The 26,769-nt window shown below is 45.1% G+C and overlaps 1 protein-coding gene across 1 annotated transcript in view; it reads right to left on the reverse strand.

The window, feature by feature from the left end:
• Nucleotides 1-26,769, reverse strand: part of LOC132817653 (cyclic nucleotide-binding domain-containing protein 2-like) — a 60,291-nt gene that overhangs the window by 19,951 nt on the left and 13,571 nt on the right. The window contains exons 4-7 of the mRNA XM_060828153.1: nt 15,348-15,404; nt 14,176-14,339; nt 7,124-7,280; nt 3,956-4,107 (exon numbers count right to left, since the gene is read on the reverse strand). Coding sequence (XP_060684136.1) covers nt 3,956-4,107; nt 7,124-7,280; nt 14,176-14,339; nt 15,348-15,404 — 530 coding nt within the window. The remainder of the gene's footprint in view (nt 1-3,955; nt 4,108-7,123; nt 7,281-14,175; nt 14,340-15,347; nt 15,405-26,769) is intronic.

The following is a 26,769-nucleotide window of genomic DNA, read 5'->3' on the forward strand; positions in this document are numbered from 1 at the left end:
CACACATGTCTATGGGATGAATTTGCATTCGCAGAAACCTTCTATTTTGCTCAACAAGCGAATAATCTGGAGACAGTCAATCCATGGAATATTTTATAAAGTCCTACTTTGGAACTAGAACCAGCCTGACTTAAGATTGGGATAGAGACTCTAAATTCACACTTTTAATGCCTTGTCCGAGCTGAGATGTCACTTTTTTTTAATATAAAGCCTTCAGTTATCTTGAGAATGTGACTTCAAAGAGGTTCTGGGATTTACATATTAATAAACCAAACCCTGCAACCCACTCTAAAAGGCTTAACAACAATCTAGGTTTGTTCGATATTTTATTTCAGTTGCATGACACCGTAACCTTTTGCTATAAGTTCTGTGTCTTATGATCCTGGTCCACAACCACCTGATGAAGAAGCGGTGCTCTGAAAGCGACAGCTTCCAAATAAACCTGTTGGACTATGACCAGGTGTTGTGTGATTTGTAACGTTGGACACCCCAGTCTAACACCGGCACCTCCACCATCATGGTTCTCAAAACAGGATCAGGAGGATACCTGGCGGGGGAGATACTCAAAGGATGTCTCCCCCTTATGGCAGAGAGTAGAACCAGGGGATTCAGTTGAAATCAATGGGTCTCCCACCTATGATGAGATCATAAAAATCATAGAATGAGGTGGAATTTCTTCTCTTCAGAGGATTTTCAAGTCTAAGGAATTCTCTTCCCAAGAGAACAGTGAAGCCAGGGTCATTACATCTATTTTGAGATGTATTATACAGGGTAAACTGGGAGCCAGGAGTCACAATCAGATGAGGCTTGATCTTGTCAAATGGCAGAGCAAGCTCAAGGGGCTGAATGGCGCCCGTTCCAAATGTATGTACTTGGAAGTGGGTCATGAGCAGACAATCAGGTTTTACTGTGATGTTGATTGAGGGGTGAATCCCCTGCAACAACAGAGCCATGCAACCTTTTACATCCTCCCAAGGAGTCGAATCATACAAAACAAAGCCCTTGTGTAGGAATTCAGGCCTGGCCTGTTTCTGAAGGTGGGATCCTGCATGCAACACATCTACACATGGGTCAACAATCTTGGACAAGCACATCCTCCAAAGAGGAAGCAGCACCAACCCACACAACTTTAACAAGAGGGTCCAGTGGCTGAGACTTATAAAGACTGGGAGAACCTTCGAGCGTGTGGAGGCTGCATCAAGAATCCTGCAGCATGGAATCTGGCCATTCAGGCCATCAAGGCTCATTCTGGCCCACTGAACGAGCCATCCATTTAGTCCCAGTCTCCTGCTTTGTCACCGTAGTCCTGCCAATTATGTCACTTGGAGGATTCATTAAGCCCCTTTCTTTGAAAATCACCATTGCATCTGCTTCTGTGAGGCCTGTTCGACTATTTTGATTCAGTAATTTGCTGAAGTATTGGAGAGGATGGAGAGTTGGGTAACAGAGACCAAAGGATAGTATTGAGCAGTTGCTTGTCATTTTGGAGAGGAGGGTGTGGTAGGTTCCCCATGGGGCTGGTGTTCCAGCTGCTGCTAATGTTGGATCGACAGTGTTAGGGTTAGGATAATGACCTAAGCGTGGGTACAAACAGGAGAGAGTTTGAAAATGGCACTAAGTTAACAATGAGGAGGGTAGGGACAGGCTTTGGGAGAGACAGAGACAGGCTGGTGAAGAAAATCATCAGACACAAGGCAGACAAGCGTAATGTGAAGCATAGAAGAGATTTGATTTGCTTAAGACAAAGAAGGAGAGGTTACATTCCCGAAGAAGGGCTTATGCCCAAAGCATTGATTCGCCTGCTCCTCGGATGCTGCATTTTTCCACTCTGGTCTCCAGCTCTCACTTTCTCCTAGGTTACATTATTAGATTAGGTTAGATTCCTAACAGTGTGGAAACAGACCCTTCAGCCCAACAAGTCCACACTGACCCTCTGAAGAGTAACCCACCCAGACCATTTCCCTCTGACTAATGCACCTATCATTAGGTGCAATTTAGCATGGCCAATTCACCTGACCCACACATCTTTGGACTGTGGGAGGAAACCCACAGTCCAATTAGACACAGGGAGAATGTGCAAACTCCACACATACAGTTGCCTGAGGCAGGAATTGAACTCAGGTCCCTGGCGCTGTGAGGCAGCAGTGCTAACCACTGAGCCACCGTGCTGCCCATTAGAGTCAGGCTACAGCTTTGAAGGGTTGAAAGAGCTGCATGTTCCAGAGTAGAGGTGCTTAAGTCTTTAACAGTGACAGGACAAATTGAGAAGGTTGTTAAAAATATGCAGCTCTCTTAGCTTTTTAGAAAAGAAATACAGAGTACGGCAAGAGAGTCATGTTAATTATTCACAGAGCACTGATCGGGCCTTAGCTGGAGCACTGCATTCCAGTCCTGAATGAAACTCTTTACTGACATGGACACTACAGGATTAGGGCCTTGCCTCTCCTTAGAGCTGGGAATGTTAAGGGCCAATTGGATAGAAGTGCTTACAATTTGTACTGTATAAAATGGAGCCACTGTCTCCAACAGACAAGAGAAGAAAACAGCTTTAAAGTAACACACACTCCGCCCCAATGTCTGGCACAATCACTGTGCTAAATGTAACAGATTCAGAACAAATCCAGCAGCTGGGAAATGGAGCTGTCTGGAGGTGCTGTGAGTCATTAGCTGCAACAGAATTGTTTCCCACTGCAATCAGCCTAGCTCTCACTCTACCTTTACCATTGAAGTGGGGGGGGGAGTTGTGAGTGTCTGTGAGAGAGAGTACGTGTGTGTATTGGAATCCTGTGTGTGTCTGTGTCCGTGTCGGAATGCCTGTGTGCGTGTGTGTGTGTAGGAGTATCTGTGTGTGTGTATAAAATGCAATGGTCACCTGTAATGTGACATGAACCCAAGGTCCCAGTTGAGGCCCTCCCTATGGGTACTGAACTTGGCTATCAGCCTCTGCACGGCCACTTTTCGCTGCTGCCTGTCCTGAAGTCCGCCTTGGAGGATGGTCACCTGAAGGTCCGAGGCTGAATGTCCTGGACCACTGAAGTGTTCCCCAACTGGGAGGGAACCCTCCTGTCTGTTGATTGTTGTGCGGTGCCCATTCATCCATTGTCGTAGCCTTTGTTCAGTTTCCCCAATGTACCATTCCTCAGGGCATCCTTGCCTGCAACGTATACGATAGACGACGTTGGCTGAGTCACATAGGTACCTGCCATGTACAAGGTGGGAGGTGATCCATGTAATGGTGGTATCCATGCCCACACTCTGACATGTCTTGCAGGGCCTACCGTGACAGGGTTATATGGAGTAGTCCTGAGAGCCGGGCAGCTTGCTACAAACAATGATCTGTTTGAGGTTTGGCGGTTGTTTAAAGGCAAGTAGTGGAGGTGTGGGGAAGGTCTTGGTGAGGTGCTCATCCTCATTGATAATGTGTTGCAGGTCATGAAGAATATGGCGTAGTTTTGTGGCTCCTGGGAAATACTGAACAACGAAGGGTACCCTGTCGGATGTAACCACTTGATGAAGGAGCGTCGCTCCGAAAGCTAGTGCTTCCAAATGAACCTATTGGACTATAACCTGGTGTTGTGTGATTTGTAACTTTGGACACCCCAGTCCCACACCAGCTCTTCCAAATCATGTTACCATCAAAGACAGGATCGACCTACATATTCCATCCAGAACAATCACGTGCTGTTTGTGCTCCAAACAGTCCAATTAGAAATCGTAAGTGGCAAATAAGAACATTACATCAAAGGGAACAGGAGTAGGAGGAGGCCATTCTGCCCTTGACATAGTTCTGCCTTTGAAGAAGATTATGTTTTTGGCCTAACCATGAGAGAAATCAGATGTAGAAGATATACAGCATAATCAGCAAATGCACAATGGTATTCTTTCCCTAACTTTTCAGGAGAAATAAATCATGTATGATCAACAAACAACAAAAAAAAGTTAGGAATTAATCTACCTGAAAAATATAAAACGACGATGAGATTCTTCTACAAGCACCTGATCAAGTCTGTTTTCAAAGAAGTCCTCTTTGTCCACCACCAGGAGCTCAGTATCGTCCACACAGACAGCCGTGAAATTTCTGCGCAGCCCCTTCAATACCGGTATTTCCTACAAAAGATACATGGTTCAACAACAACTTATGTTTACATAGCCTCGTAACAAAACATTTCGAAGTGCTTCACCCTATCGTGGAGGATCGAAGTGTGACACTGAACGACACAATGTGGTATTAGGTCAGGTGACCAAGAGCTTGATTTTAAGGAGGGTTTTAAATGCCGAAGGTGATGCAGTGCATGGTCCCAATCAACTGAAGCTCCAGCCACCGACGGAGCAGCAATATTGACTGGGACTGCCCAAGTACGGGTATCTGTGAACCTTAGGGAACTGGAGGTGATTACTGAGTTCTGTAAGGACAAGGCCCTGAAGAGAATGGGAATTTTATCCCTGAGTAACCACACAAGGCATTCATAAAGGGCTCAAGGGTGTCAGTCCATGGGGAGTCAATGGCTCATGTTCAGAATCATACACCTAGTGATATTGTCAGTGCGATCATATTCATAGTCATATAATCAGTGCTTTTTTTCTATTTCAAAAACATTCACATTCAAATATTCAGCGATTGTTTATCTTGGCCACACTCTTGACCACATATACAGTGCATTCTCTCTCACTGACACACTCAGGATCACATATACAGTGAGTTCACTATCACTGACACACACAGAATCACATATACAGTGAGTTCTCTCTCCCTGACACACTCACGATCACATATACAGTGAGTTCTCTCTCACTCACACACACTCAGGATCACATATACAGTGAGTTCACTATCACTGACACACTCAGGACAACATATACAGTGAGTTCACTATCACTGACACACTCAGGATCACATATACAGTGAGTTCTGTCTCACTGACACACACAGGATCACATATACAGTGAGTTCTCTCGCACTGACACACTCAGAATCACATATACAGTGAGTTCACTATCACTGACACACTCAGGATCACATATACAGTGCATTCTCCCTCACTGACACACACAGGATCACATATACAATAAGTTCTCTCTCACTGATACACACAGGATCACATATACAGTGTGTTCACTATCACTGACACACTCAGGATCACATATACAGTAAGTTCTCTCGCACTGACACACTCAGGATCACATATACAGTGAGTTCACTATCACTGACACACTCAGGATAACACATACAGTGAGTTCATGATCACTGACACATGCAGAATCACATATACAGTGAGTTCTCCCTCACTGACACACTTAGGATCACATATACAGTGAGTTCACTATCACTGACACACACAGAATCACATATACAGTGAGTTCTCTCTCACTGACACACTCAGGATCACATATACAGTGAGTTCTCCCTCACTGACACACACAGGATCACATATACAGAGAGTTCACTATCACTGACACACACAGAATCACATATACAGTGAGTTCTCTCTCACTGACACTCAGGATCACATATACAGTGAGTTCACTATCACTGACACACTCAGGACAACATATACAGTGAGTTCTGTCTCACTGACACACACAGGATCACATATACAGTGAGGTCTCTCTCACTGACACACTCAGGATCACATATACAGTGAGTTCACTATCACTGACACACACAGGATCACATATACAGTGAGGTCTCTCTCACTGACACACTCAGAATCACATATACAGTGAGGTCTCTCTCACTGACACACTCAGGATCACATATACAGTGAGTTCACTATCACTGACACACACAGGATCACATATACAGTGAGGTCTCTCTCACTGACACACTCAGGATCACATATACAGTGAGGTCTCTCTCACTGACACACTCAGGATCACATATACAGTGAGTTCACTATCACTGACACACACAGGATCACATATACAGTGAGGTCTCTCTCACTGACACACTCAGGATCACATATACAGTGAGTTCTCTCTCACTGACACACACAGGATCACATATACAGTGTGTTTCGGCTCAGCTAAGTCCAGGATCAACATTCAGGGAATTCTCTATCTCGGACCACCATAGGCACAGCACTGTAGGTGGACTGTGGAAAGTACAAGTGCTCTCGGTGCAGTATCATTGCTCATTGGATCCTGCGGCTGTTTTATTTCTCGGGTCACACTTGGGTTCCTCATTTCTCATACTACCTTGGATTGAACTCCCCCCTTGTTCTGCACTGGACGGTCAGTGTGGATCACGTGTACAAGTCCATGACGGGGCTTGAGCTGCTCAAGAGCTAGTGCTTTAAGCTCAAGTCGGCCAAGTACGAACAACATCAATGGATCGGGCGCAGGTATTACTTTGACTTGGGTGAGAGTGGGTTGATCATTTTATTGTCTGGAATCATAGCTTTTTGCTTATATAACATAGCTCCGGGATGTCCAAAATTGCTCGAGAACCTTTGAAGTGCACTCACTGATATGCAATCGAAAATGGTCAGACAGCAAGCTCCCAATCTGACAATGGCGGAATGATATGAGGTAGATGCTTCAGTTGAAAGATAGGTATTAGCCAGGGTCTCCTGGAACGTTGTACCTGCGGCAATATGTGGGAACTTGGTTTATCATCTCATCTGAAAGATCCCACTCCTTTGGTAGCGCACGAAAGTACAGGCTGAGACCTTCCTGCTGAAGGCTCTGGACTCTGGGTTGCTGGAGCTGGGCCTATTGATCCAAAACTGACAGGAATCAGTTTAAGGACAAGGATTGCCATTTGCTTCTTGAAAGAAAGACAACAAGTTGAAAATTGCAGAAATGTGCCAAAGCTGGATAGTGGAGCTTTGTGCCCCTTACTTGTAGGAAAGCCCTTGTCTCATTCTCATACTCAAGACAGACGTGGATGAGGCCATTCGGCCCACTGAGGCCATGCCAGTCCTCTGCACAGCAATGCAGTCTGACCCATTTACCCCAGTCGATCCTCATAGCTCTGCAAGTTTACCTTCCTCAAGTGCCCATCCAATTCTCTTTAGAGGGGTTAGTTGGAGGGTTGAGGTGGGGTGGGGGAAGGGAGCGTATATCTAATTCCCTCATGACGTGGTTATGTGGGTACAAGCGCACAGACATTGAGCAGACTCACTCCAAACCTGGCCCCCTTTCGGAGGTCCGCTTGATGCTCTTCCTCAAACGCGCTGCTCCCATCTTGGTCGGTGGTAAAGCTGACCGCCCCTGAGTATATGAAGTAGAAGCTGTGTGCTGTCTGTCCTTTCTTCATGATCACCCTCCTCCGCCTGAACCTACAGCACAAGCAACAAGCCTGAGAGACCATTCGCCATCATTTGTACTCCTTCTCCTCCATACTCCACCCCCCCCATCCATCCTCCTTCCGCTGCCTCACACTGCAGGAACCCTCTTCACAAGTCGTCCTTCAGTACCTCACCCCATCTGTCAACTTTCACTGTTGATCTTTGACCCTGAGTGTTGCGAGACCCTTCACCTATGATCAACGTCAATCCTTGGTTTTCCAGTAATGGTCAGTGGATAGTCACGGTGGGCATTGACACAGGCATTGGACGAGTAACCGTGGGAACCGGGCTCGGGTTCAAATCCCGCTCAGGTAATTGGTGGGATTTAAATGAAATTAATAAAATCCAGTGCCGACCATGATAACTATTATCGATTGCTTGGTTTGGTTCACTAATGTCCTTTAGGGAAGGAAATCTCCACCCTTGCTTGTTCCGGCCTACGCTTGCCTCAAAGCCCAAAGCAGCATGGTTGACTGTTAACTGCCCTCTGAGCAGGCTTCTCAGTTCAAGGGCAATTAGGGATGGGCTCCTAATGGTCCCCTTGCCAGCACTGCCCATGGAAGATACCTTTTAAGTAAGGAATCTGACCCTGCACAGTTACTGGACACTGGTAATGTTTTATTTATTTGTTCATGGAATGTGGGATCCGCTGGCTAGGCTGGCATTTACTGCAGGGGTTAAGTTTTCATTTAAATTGAATTCAAGTGTCACCACCAGCCTTGGTGAGCAGGCGGGTTCTGAATTAGTATTCCAGTGATATTACCGCTGCCGGCCCCAGATCTGAGATTGTGTACCTGGGTGTGTGTACCAGGTATTTGTATCAGGAGTCTGTATCTGGTTGTGTTTACCAAAGACTGGTTACCAAATGGTACGTACCAGGACTATTTAGAAGTCAGTGCGTTTCAGGCAGTGTGTATCAGGGATATGTACCAGAACCTGCATCCTGGCTAGTTCATACTGGAGACTCCCATGCAGTATGTACTAGAGTCTGTCCAGGAAAGTATACATCAGAGAATGTACATGGGAAAGGGTAGCATGCATGACCCACAGAATGCATGCAGGAGACTTTAATTTAGATAAACGCAAGGTGTTGCATTTTGTTAGCTCAAACAAGGGCAGGACTTATACAGTCAATGGTAAGGCCCTGGGGAGTGTTACAGAACAAAGAGCTCTAAGAATACACATTCACAACTCTCGAAAGTGGAGTCACAGTTAGACAGGGAGGGGAAGAAGGCTTTCTGCATGCTAGCTTTCATTGGTCAGAGCAATGAAATGTGGTTGAGACATTTTGTTGCAGCTGTACAAGACAATGCTAAGGCCACATTTGGAGTATCGCATGCAGTTCTGGTTGCCCTAGTGTAGAAAGGATATTAGTAAACTAGAAAAAGTGCAGAAAAGATTTACTAGGATGCTTCGTGGACTGGAGGGTTTGAGTTTTAGGGAAAGGCTGGATAGGTTGGTATGTTTTTCCCTGGAGTGTAGGAGGCTGAGGGGTGGCCTTATAGAGGTTTATAAAGTTATGAGGGGCATGGATAAGGTAGATAGTAAACAGCTTTTCCCCCAAGCTAGAGGGCAGGGGTTTAAGATACAAAAGGGTCCAGAGAGGCATTTCTTTTCACACAGAGGGTGGTGAGTGTGTGAAACAGGCTGCCAGAGTTAGCGGTGAAAGCAAATACAATTTTGTAATTTCAGAAACATTGAGACAGACAAATGGATGAGTTAGATATGGAAAGATATGGAGCAAACGCAGGCTAACGGGACACAGGTAATTGAGAAAACTGGGCGGCACGGCCAAAGGGGCTGTTTTCATGCTGTTAACCTTGATGACTCTCTGAGTATATTTGGAGGAGTGTGTACTGGAGACCGTGTACCTGGGAGTTAAGACAGTCAGTTGTTGAGCAATGTGACGGAACATGGAACTCAGAACATCATCAGCTTCTCAAGGGTCACAGGGACCACCAACAAATGTTGGCCTTGTCAGTCAGCTCCCTGTTCATGGCGGATCATCAAACAGAGACAGTTTGGTCACATCAAGCCCTTGAGACCACTCAGTCGTCAGTCTCAGTCCTTCTCCACCTCATCCCCTTGTTTGTGGCTAACCAAGTTACCCGCTCCTGTCTCTGGAGGAGTTTGACAACATGGATTTCATTCCTTGAACTGGGGCCCCACTGCGTTAATCCATTCCTCGCTCTGGGAAAAGGGATAATGGGAGAGATTCTTCTCCGTTTTAGTGTGGGATTTGAAGTTTGTGTGGGATTACATTGTTTAGGAGTTGCTGATCACTGCACACTGCCTGGGGATGGCCGAGGCTAACCAGCCCTCTAGGACTGCCCTGGAACCTCCAGGAATTAAAGATTGATAGAACATAGAACAGTACACCACAGGAACAGGCCCTTTGGCCCATCATGTCTGTGCCGACCATGATATTTTTCTAAACTAATGCCTGCACATGCTCAGTCTCCCTCAATTCCCGGTCTGTTCATGTGTCTGTCTAAATGCCTCTTAAATATTGCTACTGTATCTGCTTCCATCACCTCCCCAGTTGCGTGTTCCGGGCACCTAGCACTCTCTGCTTTAAAAAAAACTATCCTCGCACATCTCCTTTAAACATTCCCCCTCACACTTGAAAACTTATGCTCGCTAGTACTTGACATTTCCACCCTGGGAAATAGACTCTGACTATTCACCCTATCCTTGCCTCTCTTAGGTTTTATACACAGCTATCATGTCGCGCCCCCCCCCAGCCTCTGACACTGTAGTGAAAACAAGCCAAGTTTGCCCAATCTCTCCTTGTGTTTAATACACTCCAATCCAGGCAATATCCTGGTAAACCTCTTCTGCACCCTCTCCAAAGCGTCCATATCCTTCCGATAGTGTGGGGACCAGACCTACACACAGTGCTCCATTGTAGCCTAATGGAGGTTTTATACAGCTGCAACTTTCATACTTAATACCTCTGTGTCTATTTCCCAGGGTGGAAATGTCAAGTACTAGCGAGCATAAGTTTTCAAGTGTGAGGGGGAATGTTTAAAGGAGATGTGCGAGGATAGTTTTTTTTAAAGCAGAGAGTGCTAGGTGCCCGGAACACGCAACTGGGGAGGTGATGGAAGCAGATACAGTAGCAATATTTAAGAGGCATTTAGACAGACACATGAACAGACCGGGAATTGAGGGAGACTGAGCATGTGCAGGCATTAGTTTAGAAAAATATCATGGTCGGCATGTGAAGACAAGTATGCTGTATACATTCTTTACCATCGTATCCACTTTCAGGGAGCTATGAACATGCGCCCCATGATCCCTCTGCACATTGATGAACCTACGTTCCTGCCACTTAATATACACTTCCTTTTTGTAATTGACCTTCCACGATGCATCACCTCATGTTTATTTGGATTTAAATCCATCTGCCATTTCTTTTCTCCACTTTCCAACTGATCCTCAACCTCACATAGGCTTCTGTTTTCTTTTTAACTAAACTTCCAATATCTCTTGCCATCCATGGACCCCAAACCTTGCATTCCTTGCGAACAGTTTACCCACTTTCAGTGTGAAGGACAAGGGAAGCCTGGATCTTGTCGATGCTGATCTAATGGGATTTTGTTCACTCTAATCCTCTGGGTTCTCGCTGACTCTGACCACTTGGCAAAATAAGGCCATAAGGTATAAGAGCAGAATGAGGCCATTTGGCCCACTGAGTCTGCTCTGCCATTCGATCACAGATTACATGTTACTCAACCCCATTCTCCTGCCTCCTCCCGTAGCCCTTGGTCCACTTACCAATCAAGAACCTATCCACCTCTCTCTTAGATACACTCAATGACTTGATCTCCCCTGCCTTTTCCAGCACCACACTCTTCGACTCTGATCTCCAGCATCTGCAGTCCTTACTTTCTCCTTTGGACCAGGAGACCCGGGTTCAAATGCCACCTGCCTTGGGAGTGGGTGTCACGGCATCGCTGACACAGATTCACCACCCTTTGGGAGAAATTTCTCCTCATTTCAGTTATGAAGAATTGTCCCTTCACTCTGAGGCTGTGCCCTCAGCTCCTCATCTCACTAACTAGTGTAAACATCCTCTCCATGCCCACTCTACCCAGGCCTCTCAGTACTCTAAGGTTCAATCAGATCCGCCCCTCATCCTTCTCAACTCCGTTGAGTGAAGACATGGAGTCTTCAACTGCTCCTCATTTGATAAGCCCTGCATCACTGGGGGCATTTTTGTAAACCTCCTCTGAACCCTCTCCAATGCTAGTATGTCCTTCCTGCAACACAGGGCCCAAAACCTATCACAATATTCCAAATGATCAGATCTGCTTCAGCAGTACCTCTCTCCTCTTGTATTCTAACCCTCTTGCAATGAATGTATTTGCCTTCCTAACTGCTAACTGAACCTCGCATGTTAACTTGAAGAGAATCCTGAGCCAGGACTCCCACACCCCACTGTGCTTCAGCTTTCCAAATCCTTTCTCAGCTTCGGATGTGGAATGAGATGATCATATTATCCATTTTGAGACGTTGGTTTGAGGGACCAGGGAAAACTGTCCTGCACTTCTTCAAGGCGTTGCCATGAGGTCTTTCACAATCACCCAATCAGGGAGCTGGGCCACCGGTTAAATGTCTCATCCACAAGGCAGTGTTTCAGACAGTGTGGCATTCCCTCAGCACTGCACCGGGCTATCAGCCTGACTGATTGGGCTTCAATACAGAGCAGAACTATGTGCCACAAGCAGCAAAAACAGAAGTGTCAATGTTAGAACAGCAGCTCCCTTTAGCCACAACCGAAAAAGACACCTTCCTTTTCAACTTATTCAATAAAGTTGTTACACACGTCTGCAACTCGAACCTAGAAGCGCAGAGGTAGGAACACCAGCAGAATACCAGAGGAGCCCTCAAGGGTCAACAAGAACTGGTCCAGAGTTGACGGAATGCAGGAGATGCCCTCTGGATTTGGTCTTTAAGAGTTGGGATCTTTGCAGCTATGTTTGTGCTGGGGTGTCCGAGGAGAGGGAGCACATGATGTCATCAATACTCTCGATGCCTTTAGACAGGGGTGGGCACCAAGAGGGGATACAGTGCTTCATTCCCCCCTCCTAACTCCATTTTGATTTCACCCGATATCCCCTCTCCCTAACCTTTGACATTTCGCATTGAAGGGCTTTGTACATAAATTTTTCGTTTGGGTGATTTACTGACGGTTAACAGATGGCAAGTAAAATACGATGGGTGATTTGCGGATGTGTGAAAAGAGACATTCAGTTGTGTGAAGGAGCACTCCTGGATATAAAGAAAAGAACCACGATCACCATCTGGAGAAGACGGTGGTGGTGCAGGCTAATGGGTTCAAAGTCCCACCATATGTTGTAGTACACAGGCCAGGCACATAGCAGCTGGTACCCACTCTCCAGTATATATGTACAGAGGATATACTGCACATACATCCATGTCTGGTGCAAACACACTCCTCGGTATAGACCGTTGTGACCATATTGTAATGATTCATAACTACAGGTCGATTCCCTTTTCTACTTACCTTCCTCACAGCTTTGATGGATTTACCCTGCTCCCGATCTATAAGTTGGTAATTCATTGGAAACGCGGGTAATGCAGTGGTGGAGGATAAATGAAAAGGCGAGGTGGTGGTTTGGTGATGGGGATAAAACAAAATTCCACAAATCACTTCTGGATATAGAGAAGCAAAGAAGAGGAGCTGGGTTATATTTACAGAGAGGTGGGCACAATGGTGGTGGGAGTTGGGGGGAAGGGGGAGATATAGAGCACGCAAACAGACCCTTCGGCCCAACTCGGACATGCTGACCAAGTTTCCTAAATTAATCCAGGCCCACCTGCCAGCACTTGGCCTGTGAAAAAGCCCAGGGTAGGCAAATCCAAAACTGGAGAGCATAGGTTTAGGGTGAGAGGGGAAAGATGTATAAGAGACATGAGGGGCAGCTTTTTCACACAGAGGGTGGTACGTGTATGGAATGAGCTGCCAGAGGAAGTGGTGGAGGCTGGTACAAATAGAGCATTTAAAAGGCATCTGGATGGGTATATGAATAGGAAGGGTTTGGAGGGATATGGGCCGGGTGCTGGCAAATGGGACTAGGTCATATTGAGGTGTCTGGTTGACACAGAAGAGTTGGGCCGAAGAGCCTGTCTCCGTGTTGTGCATCTCTGTGATTCCATTTTGAGTTAGTCCCCTCCTGGATTTTCTTTCCTTTCTAGTTGTGAAACTGCCTCCAGTGGGTATCGTGAGTAATTTATTTAATTAGTTATTATTCGGCTAATTTGGTGGGTTTTCTTTTAAGTGAAAGCCATGCCCTGAGGGATCTTGTGGTGCAAGTGGCAGTGCCTGTACCTTAGGACCAGGAGAGTCGAAACATGTGTTGCTGGAAAAGCTAACCGGCTGTGCTTTTCCAGCACCTCACTCTTTGACACTGATCTCCAGCATCTGTCGTGCTCACTTACTCCTTTGGACCAGGGGACCCAGGTTCAAATGCCGCCTGAACACATTGATGTTAAAAAGAAGAGCTGGGTTCATCCCTAATGAGGAGTTAGCTTCTGGATAGGGAAGTGTGGACTCTGGTGTTTGTGATAAACGGTAGATTTACAACAAAATCCACGCAAGTGTTTGAAGTTCAATCTGTTAAACAAGAGGTGAGGTGGCTATTAACGGGGTCTCACTGCAATACACCAAACGCCTGATCAAACGCTGATTGATTCTGCTGGGCCCCTGACTGTAGAATTGCAGAAGGGTTACAGCACAGAATGGAAGCCCCTTGGCCCATTGGTCAGTGCTGGCTGCGTGCAGGAATGACTCACTTAGATCTTCGGCCCTTTCCCTGCAAGCATCTCTCTCTCTCTCTCTCTCTCTTCAGGACATTACCGTTCGTATCGCATTATCTTGGCGAGCATGAGCTGGTAGGACTTGCTGTAGTATCTGATGCTCAGCAGCGATCGGAGGGAAGACAAGACCAGCTCCAAATCTTCCATCGTCCGCTGCTCAGGTGTCTTCATAGCGACCTGAATCGCTCTGATAGGAAATCTGTTCTGTGAACGCAAAATGAGTATCAGTCACAAACAAACCTTGGCCACTTCTGCTATCACGTAGGTTGAGGGAGAGATTGACAGTTACAACATTTAAGAGGCATCTGGATGGGTATATGATAGGAAGGGTTTGAAGGGATAGGGGCCGGGTGCTTGCAAATGGGACTAGGTTAATTTAGGATATCTGGTTGGTGTGGATGAGCTGGGCTGAAGGGTCTGTTTCTGTGCTCTACAACTTGACGATCGGGGGCGGGGGGGCAGGGGTTGGATGCAGTGACTTGCTCCAGAGATGAGGAAGATGTGATTGTAAAAAGACCCGGAACGTTATGCAAGTGCAGCGCATTGACAGGACCTGCATCACCCGGGCTCCAGCAGTTCCATAAGGTAGGCCATTAACACCTTCGGACAGATATGACAATGGCAGGAGTAACCACCACCACCACCACCAACCCCCACCCCAAGCCCCCCAGCCTGAATTCTCCACCGTGTGTTGCGGAGGTGAGGAGGGGAGTTGAGTGTGGGCGGAGTTGTTAGAAGCACAAAGTTTCTTTAAACAGGAAGCGAGCAGCTACCTGAAAACAGGCCTTTCATTTTATACCTGCAGCTGGGCCTCAGAAAGCAGTCCACTAGGCCACGTCCACCCCATAGAAAATAAACGCATTGAACGGGGCCTTGGCCCTGTCATAAATCAGTTTGAAACACCCCCACCCCAACCCCCAGCAGCCATTGTTGCTTTGGAGCTTAGAGTCTCAGGGGGCTATGACCCAAGAAACCCAGAGATAGAAGCCGACATTTTGTTTCTGCACAACTATAGTAAAGCACTGTAAGTAAAGTTCTGACACACACACACACAGAAACTAGTGTTGTCCCTGCATAGATCAAACAAATATACAACACCACATGGTTTGTCGCCTAGTAACTGAAACATCACAACAACTTCCCCACCAATGCCTTAACTTGTCTTTCTTTGAATGATCACTCTGTGCATTAGTTGAGCTGGGGTGGACTTACATGTTGTGTCTTGAAGTACTGGACATCAAAGGCCGCTTTGCTGCTTTCTCTTTGTTCCTGTTTGAATGAGAAGAGAGATATTAACCTTTTCGATGTCCAGTGGGGGACCAGGAGGGAAGGAGAGACAACCTGCAGGAAAACTGCAAGCTGTACAAATGAACAAAAAACTGTTCCTAAACCCTGCTGAGGACAGAGAGAAATGTTGCTGCTGCTTTTCATTTTGCACTCATCAGGACCACTGCGAGAATGCCAAATTTTACAACAATTTATTCGACAGGAGGAAAGGGTGCTGATTGGCTGGCAAGTCGCCTCTGATTGGCTGAGATATTGCCATGGGAAAAGCAACAGGGAAATCTAGGCTCCCAAAGCAAGCAGTCAATTCCAAATTGTAAGAGATATATTTGTGGCCCGGAAATTCATTCACAATTCCTTAATCAATATGGTTCCAGAGCTTTTTATCCCCACTCTCCTATCAAGTGCTCACTCTTGGTGTCACAGGAAGGAATACTGTCTGCTATTATTGTGAATGACCTTTCACACATTGGCACTGCACTTGTCCCACAGTTAGAGCTTAACTTCAAACGGCTAAAGTTAAAGATTACCCTTCTCAAATTAATTTTGTAGTGCTGTAGAATTGCCTCCTATTTGTATCATAACCAAGTTTTTCAAAACTCCTCTCATACCTCAACAGAGTGATAGAGCACAGAAGGTGGTTGTTCAGCCCACTGTGTCAATGCTAGCTCTCTGGTAGAATTACCCATTAGTCGCAAACTTCCTGGACCTTGATTTAGCATCTTAGTCTAAGAATTTACGCTCCACCACAATTTATTTTTTTATTGTCACTGGCTTCTTCGTAGCTTGTGACTAATTTTGAGGGCCAATGTAGTTCTAGAACCTGCTGCAATTGGATTGCATTGTGTTGCTACGGCTGCACTGCCTGAGAAAGGCGAAGAGGGGTTGGTGGGATTCCCTGCTCATTGAGAGGACAGCAAACTACAAGTAAAACCCTTGTGGGAAGGTGAAAGGTTAAATCAGGCTGGAAACACAGTTCTGACCCCCACCGCCTGCACGATGGACAGCACAGAGGGGCACAGGGCTGAGTGTGGAACTAAATGAACAAGGCAGCTACCAGAAGGGACAGCTCATAACAACCAGGAGAGATAAAACTGGATGAGGCTCTGTATTTGCAAAAAGGGACGAGGGCGCGGAGTGACTCGATGGAGCTCTTTAAAATAATGAAGAGGTTCGGTGGGGTAGATGTAGAGGAGGTAATCCAGGCTGTGGGAAGTTTAGGGGATTGTTCCAAAACTAGGAGAAGCTGCAGATATTCATCACTTATTAATTCAATCAAGAATTCAGGAGAAGTTTACATACCCAGTGAGTGGTAAGTATGAAGGCCTTACTACAACGTAAGGTAGTTAAAGCTTGGCCCTTTAATAAGTTACACTTTTCTGGTTGCCCTGTCATAGGAATAATATTAATAAGCTATGTGTGTGTGAGGGTGTCTGTGTGTGTGTGAGAATATCTCTGTGTGTACATGTATGAATATCTGTGTGTGTGTGTGTGTGTGTGTGTGTGAGAGAGGATATCTGTATGTGAGGGTGTCTCTGTGTATGTGAGGGTATCAGAGTCTGTGTGTGTGTGTATGTGTGTGAGGGTGTCAGTGTCTGTGCACACGTGTGCATGTGTGTGTAAGAATATCTGTGTGTGTATGTGGGTATGTGTGTGTGAGGATATCTGTATGTGTGTTTGCGTGTTAGGATAGCTGTACGTAGGTGTGTGTGTGAGGGTGTCGGAGTCTATGTGTGTGTGTGTGTGTGTGTGTGTATGTGGGGATATCTGTATGTGAGGGTGTCTCTGTGTAAGTGAGAGTATCAGAGTGTGTGTATGTGTGTGTGTTGGTATGTGTGAGGATGTCAGTGTCTGTGCACACGTGTGTGTGTCTGTGTGCATGTGTGTGTGAGAATATCTGTGTATGTGTGTTTGTGTGTTAGGATAGCTTTATGTATGAGTGTGCGTGTGAGGGTGTCTGTGAGAGGATATCTGTATGTGAGGGTGTCTCTGTGTCTGTGAGGGTATTGAAATGTATGTGTTGGTGTGTGTGAGGGGGTCAGTGTCTGTGCACACTTGAGTGTGTCTGCATGCATGTGCGTGTGAGAATATCTGTGTGTGTGTATGAGGGTGTCGGTGTCTGTGTGCACATGTGTGTGAGAGGATATCTGTGTGTCTATGTGTGTGTGGATATCTGTGCGGGTGAGAGTGTTTGTGTCTGTGTGCATGGGTGTGTGTGTGTGTGTGTGTGTGTGTGTGTGTGTGTGTGAGAGAGAGAGAGAGAGAGAGAGAGAGGGTGTCTGCATCTATGTATGTGAGGATGTCTGCATGTATGCATATAAGAATATCTGTGCCTTTGTGTGTATGTGTGCGTATGGGAGTCTGTACGTGTGTGTGAGGATATGTGTATGTGCGTGTATATGTGTCTGTAAGTGTGAGTGAGGATATGTGTGTGTGTATTTGTGTCTGTGCGTGTGAGTGAGGATATGTGTATGTGTGTATTTGTATGTAAACGTGTGAGTGAGGATATGTGTGTGCATTTGTGTCTGTAAGTGTGAGTGAGGATATGTGTGTGTGGGTGTGTATTTGTGTCTGTAAGTATGAGTGAGGGTATGTGTGTGTGCATTTGTGTCTGTGCGTATGAGTGAGGATATGTATGTGTGGGTGTGTATTTTTGTCTGTGCGTGTGTGAAGATACGTGTGTGTATATTTGCGTCAGTGTGTGTGAGGATACGTGTGTGTATATTTGTGTCTGTGCGTGTTTGAGGATATGTGTGTGTATTTGTGTCTGTGTGTGTGTGAGGATACGTGTGTATATTTGTGTCTGTGCGTGTTTGAGGATATGTGTGTATGTATTTGTGTCTGTGCGTGTGTGAGCATATGTGTGTGTGTATTTGTGTCTGTGCGTATGTGAGGATATGTGTGTGTGTATTTGTGCCTGTGTGTGTGAGGATACGTGTGTGTATATTTGGGTCTGTGCGTGTTTGAGGATATGTGTGTGTGTATTTGTGTCTGTTCGTGTGTAAGGATATGTGTGTGTATATTTGTGTCTGTGCTTGTGAGTGAGGATATGTATGTGTGGGTGTGTATTTTTGTCTGTGCGTGTGTGAAGATACGTGTGTGTATATTTGCGTCAGTGTGTGTGAGGATACGTGTGTGTATATTTGTGTCTGTGCGTGTTTGAGGATATGTGTGTGTATTTGTGTCTGTGTGTGTGTGAGGATACGTGTGTATATTTGTGTCTGTGCGTGTTTGAGGATATGTGTGTATGTATTTGTGTCTGTGCGTGTGTGAGGATATGTGTGTGTGTATTTGTGTCTGTGCGTGTGTGAGGATATGTGTGTGTGTATTTGTGTGTGTGCGTGAGTAAGGATATGTGTGTGTGTATTTGTGTCTGTGCGTGCGTGAGGATATGTGTGTGTATATTTGTGTCTGTGCATAAGTAAGGATATGTGTGTGTGCATTCGTGTCTGCATGTGAGTGAGGATATGTGTGTGTATATTTGTGTCTGCGCATGTGTGAGGCTACGTGTGTGTGTATTTGTGTCTGTGCGTGCGTGAGAATATGTGTTTGTCCGAGTGTGATGATATGTGTGTGTGTGATTGTGTCTGTGCGTGTGTGAGGATATGGGTGTGTGTATTTGTCTGTGCGTGTGAGGATATGTGTGTGTATTTGGGTCTGTTCGTGTGTGAGGATATGTGTGTGTGTATTTGTGTCTGTGCGTGCGTACGGATAAATGTGTGTGCGTATTTGTGTCTGTGTGTGAGAGAGGATATGTGTGTGTCCGTGTGTGATGATATGTGTGTGTGTAATTGTGTCTGTGCGTGTATGAGGATATGTGTGTATGTATTTGTGCGTGCGTGCGGATATGTGTGTGTGTATTTGTGTCTGTGTGTGAGTGAGGATATGTGTGTGTGTATTGTGTCTGTGCGTGTGTGAGGAGATGTGTGTGTGTAATTGTGTCTGTGCGTGTATGAGGATATGTGTGTATGTATTTGTGCGTGCGTGAGGATATGTGTGTGTGTATTTGTGTCTGTGTGTGAGTGAGGATATGTGTGTGTGTATTGTGTCTGTGCGTGTGTGAGGAGATGTGTGTGTAATTGTGTCTGTGCATGTGTGAGGAGATGTGTGCGTGTATTGTGTCTGTGCGTGTGTGAGGAGATGTGTGTGTGTATTGTGTCTGTGCATGTGTGAGGAGATGTGTGTGTGTATTGTGTCTGTGCGTGTGTGAGATGTGTGTGTGTATTTGCCTCTGTGCATGTGTGAGGAAATGTGTGTCTATTTGTGTCTGTGTGAGGATTTGTGTGTGTATATTTGTGTCTGTGCGTGTGTAAGGATATGTGTGTGTATATTTGTGTGTGCGTGCGTGCGGATATGTATGTGTGCATTTGTGTCTCTGTGTGTGTGAGGAAATATGTGTGTGTATTTGTGTCTGTGTGTGTGTGAGGATATGTGTGTGTATATTTGTGTCTGTGCATGTGTGAGGATATGTGTGTGTGTATTTGTATCTGTGCGTGTGTGAGGATATGTGTGTATATTTGTGTCTGTGTGAGGATTTGTGTGTGTATATTTGCGTCTGTGTGTGTGAGGATATGTGTGTGTGTATTTGTGTCTGTGAGTGTGTGAGGATCTGTGTGTGTATATTTGTGTCTGTGGTGTATGAGCATATTTGTGTGTATATTTGTGTCTGTGCATGTGTGAGATTATGTATGTGTGTGTATTTGTATCTGTGCGTGTGTGAGGATATGTGCGTATATTTGTGTCTGTGCGTGCGTGTGGACATGTGTGTGTATTTGTGCTTGTGCGTGCGTGAGGATGTGTGTGTGTATTTGTGTCTGTGCTTGTGTGTGTGTATTTGTGTTTGTGCATCTGTGAGCATATGTGTGTATATATGTGTCTGTGCGTGTGAGTGAGGATATGTGTGTGTGTATTTTGTCTGTGAGTTTGCGAGCATATGTGTGTGTATATTTGTGTCTGTGCATGTGTAAGGATATGTGTGTGTATATTTGTGTCTGTGCGTGTTCGATGATATGTGTGTGTGTATTTGTGTCTGTACATGTGTGAGATTATGTGTGTGTGTATTTATGTCTGTGCGTGTGTAAGGATATGTGTGTGTATATTTGTGTCTGTGTGTGAGTGAGGATATGTGTGTGCGTATTTGTGTCTGTGCGTGTGAGTGAGGATATCTGTGTGTGTATTTGTGTCTGTGCGTGCCTGAGGATATGTGTATGTGTATTTGTGTCTGTGCGTGTGAGTGAGGATATCTGTGTGTGCTTGTGTGAGGATATGTGTGTGTGTATTTGTATCTGTGTGTGTGTGAGGATATGTGTGTGTATTTGTGTCTGTGCTTGCGTGTGGATATGTGTGTGTGTATTTGTGTTTGTGCATGTGTGAGCATATGTGTGTGTATATTTGGGTCTGTGCGTGTTTGAGGATATGTGTGTGTGTATTTGTGTCTGTTCGTGTGTAAGGATATGTGTGTGTATATTTGTGTCTGTGCTTGTGAGTGAGGATATCTGTGTGTGTATTTGTGTCTGTACGTGTGTGAGGATATGTGTGTGTGCGTGAGTAAGGATATGTGTGTGTGTATTTGTGTCTGTGCGTGTTTGAGGATATGTGTGTGTATTTGTGTCTGTGTGTGTGTGAGGATACGTGTGTGTATATGTGTCTGTGCGTGTTTGAGGATATGTGTGTATGTATTTGTGTCTGTGCGTGCGTATGTGAGGATATGTGTGTGTGTATTTGTGCCTGTGTGTGTGTGAGGATACGTGTGTGTATATTTGGGTCTGTGCATGTTTGAAGCTATGTGTGTGTGTATTTGTGTCTGTTCGTGTGTAAGGATATGTGTGTGTATATTTGTGTCTGTGCTTGTGAGTGAGGATATGTGTGTGTGTATTTGTGTCTGTGCGTGTGTGAGGATATGTGTGTGTGTATTTGTGTCTGTGCGTGTGTGAGGATATGTGTGTGTGTTTTTTTGTGTGTGCGTGAGTAAGGATATGTGTGTATGTATTTGTGTCTGTGCGTGCATGAGGATATGTGTGTGTATATTTGTGTCTGTGCATGTGTGAGGCAATGTGTTTGTGTATTTGTGTCTGTGCGTGCGTGAGAATATGTGTTTGTCCGTGTGTGATGATATGTGTGTGTGTGATTGTGTCTGTGCGTGTGTGAGGATATGGGTGTGTGTATTTGTCTGTGCGTGTGAGGATATGTGTGTGTATTTGTGTCTGTTCGTGTGTGAGGATATGTGTGTGTGTATTTGTGTCTGTGCGTGCGTACGGATAAGTGTGTGTGTGTATTTGTGTCTGTGTGTGTGTGAGGATATGTGTGTGTGTATTTGTGTCTGTGTGTGAGTGAGGATATGTGTGTGTGTATTGTGTCTGTGCGTGTGTGAGGAGATGTGTGTGTGTAATTGTGTCTGTGCGTGTATGAGGATATGTGTGTATGTATTTGTGCGTGCGTGCGGATGTGTGTGTGTATTTGTGTCTGTGTGTGAGTGAGGATATGTGTGTGTAATTGTGTCTGTGCGTGTGTGAGGAGATGTGTGTGTGTAATTGTGTCTGTGCGTGTGTGAGATGTGTGTGTGTATTTGCATCTGTGCATGTGTGAGGAAATGTGTGTGTGTAATTGTGTCTGTGCGTGTGTGAGGAGATGTGTGTGTGTATTGTGTCTGTGCGTGTGTGAGATGTGTGTGTGTATTTGCATCTGTGCATGTGTGAGGAAATGTGTGTCTATTTGTGTCTGTGCGTGTGTAAGGATATGTGTGTGTGTATTTGTGTCTGTGAGTGTGTGAGGATCTGTGTGTGTATATTTGTGTCTGTGGTGTGTGAGCATATTTGTGTTTATATTTGTGTCTGTGCGTGTGTGAGATTATGTGTGTGTGTATTTATATCTGTGCGTGTGTGAGGATATGTGCGTATATTTGTGTCTGTGCGTGCGTGTGGACATGTGTGTGTATTTGTGCTTGTGCGTGCGTGAGGATGTGTGTGTGTATTTGTATCTGTGCTTGTGTGTGGATATGTGTGTGTGTATTTGTGTTTGTGCACCTGTGAGCATATGTGTGTGTATATATGTGTCTGTGCATGTGTAAGGATATGTGTGTGTATATTTGTGTCTGTGCGTGTTCGAGGATATGTGTGTGTGTATTTGTGTCTGTACATGTGTGAGATTATGTGTATGTGTATTTATGCCTGTGCGTGTGTAAGGATATGTGTGTGTATATTTGTGTCTGTGTGTGAGTGAGGATATGTGTGTGCGTATTTGTGTCTGTGCGTGTGAGTGAGGATATCTGTGTGTGTATTTGTGTCTGTGCGTGCCTGAGGATATGTGTGTGTGTATTTGTATCTGTGCGTGTGTGAGGATATGTGTGTGTATTTGTGTCTGTGCTTGCGTGTGGATATGTGTGTGTGTATTTGTGTTTGTGCATGTGTGAGCATATGTGTGTGTATATTTGTGACTGTGTGTGTGAGGACATGTGTCTGTATATTTGCCTCTGTGCATGTGTGAGGATATGTGTGTGTATATTTGTGTCTGTGTGTGTGTGAGAATATGTGTGTGTGTATTTGTATCTGTGCGTGTGTGAGGATATGTGTGTGTATTTGTGTCTGTGCGTGCGTGCGGATATGTGTGTGTGTATTTGTGTCTGTGTGTGAGTGAGGAGATGTGTGTGTGTATTGTGTCTGTGCATGTGTGAGGAAATGTGTGTCTATTTGTGTCTGTGCGTGTGTAAGGATATGTGTGTGTGTATTTGTGTGTGCGTGCGTGTGGATATGTATGTGTGTATTTGTGTCTGTGTGTGTGTGAGGAAATGTGTGTGTGTATTGTGTCTGTGCATGTGTGAGGAAATGTGTGTCTATTTGTGTCTGTGCGTGTGTAATGATATGTGTGTGTGTATTTGTATCTGTGCATGTGTGAGGATATGTGTGTGCGTATTTGTGTCTGTGCATGTGTGAGGATATGTGTGTGTATTTGTATCTGTGCGTGTGTGAGGGTATGTGTGTATATTTGTGTCTGTGTGAGGATTTGTGTGTGTATTTGTGTCTGTGAGTGTGTGAGGATATGTGTGTGTATATTTGTGTCTGTGGTGTGTGAGCATATTTGTGTGTATATTTGTGTCTGTGCGTGTGTGAGATTATGTGTGTGTGTATTTGTATCTGTGCGTGTGTGAGGACATGTGCGTATATTTGTGTCTGTGCGTGTGTGTGGACATGTGTGTGTATTTGTGCTTGTGCGTGCGTGAGGATGTGTGTGTATATTTGTGTCTGTGCTTGTGTGTGGATATGTGGGTGTGTATTTGTGTTTGTGCACCTGTGAGCATATGTGTGTGTATATATGTGTCTGTGCGTGTAAGTGAGGATATGTGTGTGTGTATTTTGTCTGTGAGTGTGCGAGCATATGTGTGTGTATATTTGTGTCTGTGCATGTTCGAGGATATGTGTGTGTGTATTTGTGTCTGTACATGTGTGAGATTATGTGTGTGTGTGAGGATATGTGTGTGTGTATTTGTGTCTGTGCGTGTGTGAGGATATGTGTGTGTGTTTTTTTGTGTGTGCGTGAGTAAGGATATGTGTGTATGTATTTGTGTCTGTGCGTGCATGAGGATATGTGTGTGTATATTTGTGTCTGTGCATGTGTGAGGCAATGTGTTTGTGTATTTGTGTCTGTGCGTGCGTGAGAATATGTGTTTGTCCGTGTGTGATGATATGTGTGTGTGTGATTGTGTCTGTGCGTGTGTGAGGATATGGGTGTGTGTATTTGTCTGTGCGTGTGAGGATATGTGTGTGTATTTGTGTCTGTTCGTGTGTGAGGAGATGTGTGTGTGTATTTGTGTCTGTGCGTGCGTACGGATAAGTGTGTGTGTGTATTTGTGTCTGTGTGTGTGTGAGGATATGTGTGTGTGTATTTGTGTCTGTGTGTGAGTGAGGATATGTGTGTGTGTATTGTGTCTGTGCGTGTGTGAGGAGATGTGTGTGTGTAATTGTGTCTGTGCGTGTATGAGGATATGTGTGTATGTATTTGTGCGTGCGTGCGGATGTGTGTGTGTATTTGTGTCTGTGTGTGAGTGAGGATATGTGTGTGTAATTGTGTCTGTGCGTGTGTGAGGAGATGTGTGTGTGTAATTGTGTCTGTGCGTGTGTGAGATGTGTGTGTGTATTTGCATCTGTGCATGTGTGAGGAAATGTGTGTGTGTAATTGTGTCTGTGCGTGTGTGAGGAGATGTGTGTGTGTATTGTGTCTGTGCGTGTGTGAGATGTGTGTGTGTATTTGCATCTGTGCATGTGTGAGGAAATGTGTGTCTATTTGTGTCTGTGCGTGTGTAAGGATATGTGTGTGTGTATTTGTGTCTGTGAGTGTGTGAGGATCTGTGTGTGTATATTTGTGTCTGTGGTGTGTGAGCATATTTGTGTTTATATTTGTGTCTGTGCGTGTGTGAGATTATGTGTGTGTGTATTTATATCTGTGCGTGTGTGAGGATATGTGCGTATATTTGTGTCTGTGCGTGCGTGTGGACATGTGTGTGTATTTGTGCTTGTGCGTGCGTGAGGATGTGTGTGTGTATTTGTATCTGTGCTTGTGTGTGGATATGTGTGTGTGTATTTGTGTTTGTGCATCTGTGAGCATATGTGTGTGTATATATGTGTCTGTGCATGTGTAAGGATATGTGTGTGTATATTTGTGTCTGTGCATGTTCGAGGATATGTGTGTGTGTATTTGTGTCTGTACATGTGTGAGATTATGTGTATGTGTATGTATGCCTGTGCGTGTGTAAGGATATGTGTGTGTATATTTGTGTCTGTGTGTGAGTGAGGATATGTGTGTGCGTATTTGTGTCTGTGCGTGTGAGTGAGGATATCTGTGTGTGTATTTGTGTCTGTGCGTGCCTGAGGATATGTGTGTGTGTATTTGTATCTGTGCGTGTGTGAGGATATGTGTGTGTATTTGTGTCTGTGCTTGCGTGTGGATATGTGTGTGTGTATTTGTGTTTGTGCATGTGTGAGCATATGTGTGTGTATATTTGTGACTGTGTGTGTGAGGACATGTGTCTGTATATTTGCCTCTGTGCATGTGTGAGGATATGTGTGTGTATATTTGTGTCTGTGTGTGTGTGAGAATATGTGTGTGTGTATTTGTGTCTGTGCGTGCGTGCGGATATGTGTGTGTGTATTTGTGTCTGTGTGTGAGTGAGGAGATGTGTGTGTGTATTGTGTCTGTGCATGTGTGAGGAAATGTGTGTCTATTTGTGTCTGTGCGTGTGTGAGGATATGTGTGTGTATTTGTGTCTGTGCGTGCGTGCGGATATGTGTGTGTGTATTTGTGTCTGTGTGTGAGTGAGGAGATGTGTGTGTGTATTGTGTCTGTGCATGTGTGAGGAAATGTGTGTCTATTTGTGTCTGTGCGTGTGTAAGGATATGTGTGTGTGTATTTGTGTGTGCGTGCGTGCGGATATGTATGTGTGTATTTGTGTCTGTGTGTGTGTGAGGAAATGTGTGTGTGTATTGTGTCTGTGCATGTGTGAGGAAATGTGTGTCTATTTGTGTCTGTGCGTGTGTAATGATATGTGTGTGTGTATTTGTATCTGTGCATGTGTGAGGATATGTGTGTGCGTATTTGTGTCTGTGCATGTGTGAGGATATGTGTGTGTATTTGTATCTGTGCGTGTGTGAGGATATGTGTGTATATTTGTGTCTGTGTGAGGATTTGTGTGTGTATTTGTGTCTGTGAGTGTGTGAGGATATGTGTGTGTATATTTGTGTCTGTGGTGTGTGAGCATATTTGTGTGTATATTTGTGTCTGTGCGTGTGTGAGATTATGTGTGTGTGTATTTGTATCTGTGCGTGTGTGAGGACATGTGCGTATATTTGTGTCTGTGCGTGTGTGTGGACATGTGTGTGTATTTGTGCTTGTGCGTGCGTGAGGATGTGTGTGTGTATTTGTGTCTGTGCTTGTGTGTGGATATGTGGGTGTGTATTTGTGTTTGTGCACCTGTGAGCATATGTGTGTGTATATATGTGTCTGTGCGTGTAAGTGAGGATATGTGTGTGTGTATTTTGTCTGTGAGTGTGCGAGCATATGTGTGTGTATATTTGTGTCTGTGCGTGTTCGAGGATATGTGTGTGTGTATTTGTGTCTGTACATGTGTGAGATTATGTGTGTGTGTATTTATGTCTGTGCGTGTGTAAGGATATGTGTGTGTATATTTGTGTCTGTGTGTGAGTGAGGATATCTGTGTGTGTATTTGTGTCTGTGCGTGCCTGAGGATATGTGTATGTGTATTTGTGTCTGTGCGTGTGAGTGAGGATATCTGTGTGTGCTTGTGTGAGGATATGTGTGTGTGTATTTGTATCTGTGTGTGTGTGAGGATATGTGTGTGTAT

The sequence above is a fragment of the Hemiscyllium ocellatum genome, chromosome 7, assembly GCF_020745735.1.
Source record: "Hemiscyllium ocellatum isolate sHemOce1 chromosome 7, sHemOce1.pat.X.cur, whole genome shotgun sequence".
Classification (NCBI taxonomy): Eukaryota; Metazoa; Chordata; class Chondrichthyes; order Orectolobiformes; family Hemiscylliidae; genus Hemiscyllium; species Hemiscyllium ocellatum.